Source organism: Hibiscus syriacus, unplaced genomic scaffold (genome assembly GCF_006381635.1).
Source record: "Hibiscus syriacus cultivar Baekdansim isolate YM2019G1 unplaced genomic scaffold, ASM638163v2 tig00002237_pilon, whole genome shotgun sequence".
Lineage (NCBI taxonomy): Eukaryota > Viridiplantae > Streptophyta > Magnoliopsida > Malvales > Malvaceae > Hibiscus > Hibiscus syriacus.
The window spans coordinates 2,595,912-2,601,715 of record NW_024061918.1 but is presented as its reverse complement, the minus strand read 5'-3'; the positions used below and the strand labels follow the sequence as shown (position 1 = coordinate 2,601,715).

The 5,804-nt window shown below is 34.1% G+C and overlaps 1 protein-coding gene across 1 annotated transcript; it reads left to right on the top strand.

Moving 5' to 3' along the window:
- Positions 1–4,231: 4,231 nt before the first annotated feature.
- On the top strand, positions 4,232–4,986 carry LOC120139176 (E3 ubiquitin-protein ligase RHA2A-like). The gene has a single exon (XM_039154488.1). The coding sequence runs from the start codon at positions 4,373–4,375 to the stop codon at positions 4,862–4,864; it is 492 nt and encodes a 163-aa protein (XP_039010419.1). The 5' UTR covers positions 4,232–4,372; the 3' UTR covers positions 4,865–4,986.
- Positions 4,987–5,804: the final 818 nt, after the last annotated feature.

Here is a 5,804-nt window from a genome sequence, read left to right as displayed (position 1 = left end):
CGTTTTTGGTATTATCAATATTTTTGACTCTTACAAAATTAGAGAAGAACGTATCCCTTCTCGTCAAGCTATGTTAGATATCGATTTTAGATATCTTCCTCTTTTAGAAGAGTGAAAATTTGATAAACTTTGTGACCTTGAACCTATAGTTTACCATCAACTTGTTCGCATCTTTTATTCTAATGTTGTTTGTGTCAAAAACCGAGCTCAAACTGAAACCATAGGAGTTCGTTCCTACCTCCTATGACAATTCTTACATATTAACTCGACTTACATAGCCAAAGCATTAGGATTAGATAATGATGGTATATCAAATGAAAAACAGGTTTTAGGTTCTCGTTATAAAAGAAGGGATAGTGCGAGTGTCTTAGACCTTCATGATCGTTTTCTTCATCTAATGATTTCTTGGTGGTTTCGACCATCCGGAGGTCGTTACTCTACTCTTCGTGCTTTAGATATTTGGTGGTTACATTGTTTCCAAAACAATATTAAAATAAACCTACCTCAGATTATTTTTGCTGAAATCGTTGAAACCGTAAATCTTGTTCCTAACAAGAAACTATGTTCATCTCTAGTTTACGGTTGCATTCTGAGTAATCTTTTTTCTAAAGTCGGGCTTAGAGTATGTCTAGATGTTGTCTTTCCTCTAAAGAAACAAATTAATCTTCTTTCCTTAACGAGAGCGGGATGGATAAAGGATAAGGAAACCGGTGAATGGATTCGATCTTCTGAAAATACTCCGAGAGCTAGTTCTTCACGAGCTCCACCAGAAGCTGACGACGATCCCGAGCTTGAACAATTAATGCGAGACATCGATGAAGCCGAAGATAAGCCTGAGTAGCCCGAGGAGTAGCTTGAGGAGCAGCCCGAGAAGCAAGCACAACAAATGAATCAAATGCCTCCATATTTTCAATCTTTTATGGAGACATTCGATTTCCGATATGCTACCATAGATTCGCGCTTTACTTCTATAGAGTCTCATTTATCCACAATGGGAGCTCAACAATTGAAAATTCTTCAGGAGATGCGTGCAAACAATGAAGCAACAAACGCTCGTATTAATGAACTCACTCATGAGATGGCCGCTATGCGAGCTCGTTTTCTTCCTCCCGATCCTCCTACGAATGCTTGATTCTTTGTTTTGCTTTAGCACTTTGAACTTAAAGCTTATTGTTTCAACATTTTGAATATTTTGGAATGTTTGATTTTTGTGGATTGTTAAACTTTGGATTTGTTTGGATGTTTGAATATTTGGTTTAGTTAAATTTATTGCATCATTACATCATTTTGCAATACCAATTTCCATGTCACATTATTTATGAATATTGATTATGAAACTAATGGCTAATGTTTCTCTTTATTGTGATCTTAGCAGCTTAAACTATATATATAATCAATTGGCCAAATGATTTCAAAACCTTGTTTAAATTCTTTTACGAATCTTTTTTATTTAACAAAAAGGGGGAGAAATGTTATTAAATTAAAAAGGGAGTTTTTGAAGAGGAGTAGTGTTAAAGTAAGGAAGAGTAGTATTTTTCAAAATAAAAATTCATTTTGAAATTAGAAAATCTTAAAATGTTTTGTTATATCAAAAAGGGGAGATTGTTGAAAACATTTTGATGTTTCGATATAACAAATTAAATTAAAAGAATTTTAATTTTGAAAAAGATTTTTTCTAAGCATATTCGATATATTAAATCGAATATCAAAATTACTCAAAGTATTTCAAAGTTCATTTTAAATCCTTACTCAAGTGTAAAATTAAGTTTTAATCTTAAAATAATTTCAAAACGATTTTACAAAATATTTCGAACCATTTCAAAGCCAAAAATTGCAGATTGCTCAGAGAGAACCGATTCCCCCCCAAGGGGGTACCGATTCCCCCTGAATGGTTTGGCTCCGAGAATTCCAGTATGCTCGGAGGGAACCGATTCCCTCCAGGGGGTACCGATTCCCCCCACTGTTCAACGGTCGAAATATTTGAATTTTACACTTAGGGAACCGATTCCCCATTAGGGGTACCGATTCCCCCCACGCTCCAAGCAGAAATATTAATTGTTTTCACACTTAAACGGCTCCAAAAACTTCATTAATGATCCCCAACGTTCAGAAGTGATTCAAGGTGTATTTAAGCAAGCTTAGAAGCCATTGATCAACAACAAGAAACATCAAGCAACTAGAATCAAGAGAGAATCAAAGAGAAAGCATCAAACCTCAAGTTTGAGCATTTCAAGCCTATTTTTCATTCAATATTCATTTTGCTTTCAAGAACGCTTATTGTGCTCAATTGTATTCATTCTTGAGTGTTCTTTTCTTTGTTCTATAATTGTGCAAACAATCTATCTTGTGAGGATTTCCTTGTAAGCTTGCAAATTTGTATTGTTCTCTTTGGCAGAGAGTGTTCTCAAGAATTTGAGGTATAATTCTTGAGGGTTTGTAAGGTTACTCTTTCTCCTCAAAAGAAAGATAAATTAGTGAATTTGTGGAAAATCCTTAGTGTGGATAGCTAAGGTAGTGAACATAGACTTTGGTTGAGAAAGTCGAACCACTCTAAATCGCTGGGCAAATTTCTTTCAATTTTCTGCAAAAGCTTCCACCAAAATTTTAATTGTCAATTCATCCCCCTTTTAGCTATTTTCGTCAATCGATTAACTCAACAGAAAGTCTTGTGCTTAATAAATAACAATATCCCAATAATTATAAGTAATTTAGTAAAACCCAAGCCCTCAAACATGCCGGAGATTCTGGCCACACCATTTTATTTATTTATTTATAACAATATTAACTTCAGATGCTCTCACGACTTGGATTTAAGTATAACGCTTTGAGGTTTTTTTTTTTAAATTTTTGTGTTCCTAAAAAGAATTTTAACAATTTCTTTATTTTAAATATACAATATTTATAAAATTAGATATAATATCTGATTGATTTAAAAATTAAAATAAATTAAAATATTTAAATATGATTATAAATTTAAATTTAAATATGATTATAAATTTAAATTTAAATAATTAAAAAATCACATGTATTTAACTTACTATTATTCCTATACAAACATATCAATCAAATATCTCAGATCGCAATGATTAAATACTTATAATGGGAGTGTTGAATTTTAGGTGTCCAAAAGTGAATGAAATACCTACTGGAAACAACAAATTATGCCGTGTGACGTAAAGCAAATGCAAAATCTAGGCTCTTCTATTTACCTATCCACATCACATTCTCACACACAAAAAATAAAATTAAAAAAAGTTGGTACAGTGAGCTTAATAATAAGACGTGGTCGGCTTGACCTTAGAAATTATGGGATTAGTATAAAGGTACTTTTATTTCGTGTCACAATCACATACGCATGATTTGTGTTGAAAATAAACTAAAATTTTAAAGATAAAATTATTTTTTAATTAAAGAATATACAATAATTTTAAACTTTTGAAAGTAGCGACTGTTCTTATACACCCTTTGTCTAATCCACGTATGTCACCCAAATTTTATTCCACAAATCTGACAGTTTAAAAGCTTATATTATGTGCGCTGTGGTCAAAAGTGTGAACGCACACTAGCATCAATTAATCCTGATGAATTGGTTTAATTCAGAATATAATAAAGGGTCTTTTATTTAGAAAATATGAAAAATATCGTCATAACAATGATATCATTGGTTAGATTTACCATACTAGTTGTGGTTATATAATAATATATTTAATTATAATAGATTACGTGAGTATATAAAAAATAATATATGCTAGTCGTAATTTATGGAGAGATATTAAATATTCAAAGATCTTTTCTTAAAGATATTCTTTTGGTGTCCTATGAAGTCTCGGGGTGTCGTAGGTCAAGAGGTGCCATCTTTATGTGGTTGTAAGGCGTCAAAAATTATTTTTGATTTAAAATGCAATAGAGAACTAGATTTAAATAGTGCCGAAATTCATTATTATTTATTAGAGACGGTTAAAAGTATTTAAACTTAGGAAGAATAATAAATCATATAGTCTTTTGAGTAAAGAATAATCAATTCGGCATTCCATTCTTGACCCTAAATCAAATATAAGATGACACAAACATTACATAACACCAACATTAAATACAAACAGGAAATGAATATTCTAATATGAAAAAAAATACACAAATACTATACGAAAACACCAATGACAATGCGCATGGAAAATAAAATAAGAAAGGAATAAATAATTTGTGCAAAGCGAGCCCTCCAGACATGGTCTTAATCTCCCCTTCTTTAGCCACTCTCATCCATCATCTCTTTCCTCTGCTCTGCTCGTGTATAAAATCTCGTCCCTTTTTCAGCTCATACGTATAAATTATTCTCGCTTCCCATTCAAAACCCTGTTTTTTCTCTCCAAAAAGTATGGGGTTACAAGGCCAGCTGAACGACGTTTCCTCCGATTCGATCCCGCTTCTCCTCGTAGCCGCAATCGCAAAGTGCGTCGGCTATCTCCGGAGTCTCCTCTTTGGTTTCCTGCACGCGATTGGGCTTTTCCCTTGCCCGGAACAGCCCACCACCGCCGTCGAAGACGTCGGAATCATAGGTTCCGGCCTCGACACCCTCATGGTACTCGTCGAGCAGCTCAACTTAAACAAGGCTTTCTCCTACGAATACTGCGGCGGCGGAAAGGGCTCCGATTGCATCGTGTGCTTGTGCGGGCTGAGAGACGGGGAACAGGTGAGGGAACTGGATTGCTGCCATGTATTCCATAAGGATTGCTTCGATGGGTGGCTCGATCATCTCAATTTTAACTGCCCGCTTTGTCGATCCCCTCTGAAAAACGATGATCGGAGCTTGAATTGCACGCGTATGCGCGTTGGTCAAGATTTATTCGCCTGGTTTGCTTTGGCCTGAGATTTTGGTGACTCGGGATTTTAGAAACTTTGGTATCTTCTTTTCTTTTCTTTTCGACAATTGTTTTTTTTAGGGTTGTTTGGCATCTTTGACCTTCAACTTTCTTTTTCCATCTAGGGTTTTTTTTGAAGGATTTTCTTTTCTGCTGTAATTATTTACTTTTTTGTACAATAAGAAAATAGTTATCTTGTGTACAAATTATTTAGAGAAGGTGGCCTATTTATTTACATGTTTGATGACTATACTTTTATTTTAAATTCATGGAGAGGTAAATTTAATTTTAATTATATAAATGAATTGAAAAACTATTTAGGAATCGACATACAAATAAAAATGCGATATATGATTGGTCACGTCTCTTCGAGCTACGCCTTTGAGCCAAGCAATACTGTCCACAGTGTGATTGCTAGCATTCTACTTTTGAGCTGGTTGGAATTAACAAAAACTTACTAATGAATTTTGTCAATTGAACTTGTTGATGGTAAATGTTAGCTACGATGGTCGTAATCAGTTCATCTCTTTTTCTTTTCGAATTGAAATGAGCTTAAAAACAAACGTTAGGCAAGGTTACAAATACGAATATAAAGAGGTCTTGCTTTATTCTGATCCAAAATCTCATGAAGATCAAGTGGAACACTGTCAATATTCACGAGTTCACCATCGATGTCGCCAATGAACTTGGCCAAAAATCAGCGACCATATTTGTTTCTCGTCGGATAAACTTGAAATCTATCTACCAGTTTCTATTATGCAAGTCGAAAATACCATGAACCAGAGCAATATGATTGTTGGGTGAAGCAGACATAACCATCTCAAAAGCATTAGTTGTAACGCTCCAAATCTCGGGTTAGTAGTTCGGGTTAACCCGAAACTTATAAATCGAGCCCAATAGAATTATAGCATAGCTTGGACTAAGTTGAGTTGAAATTTGGGCTTTAGT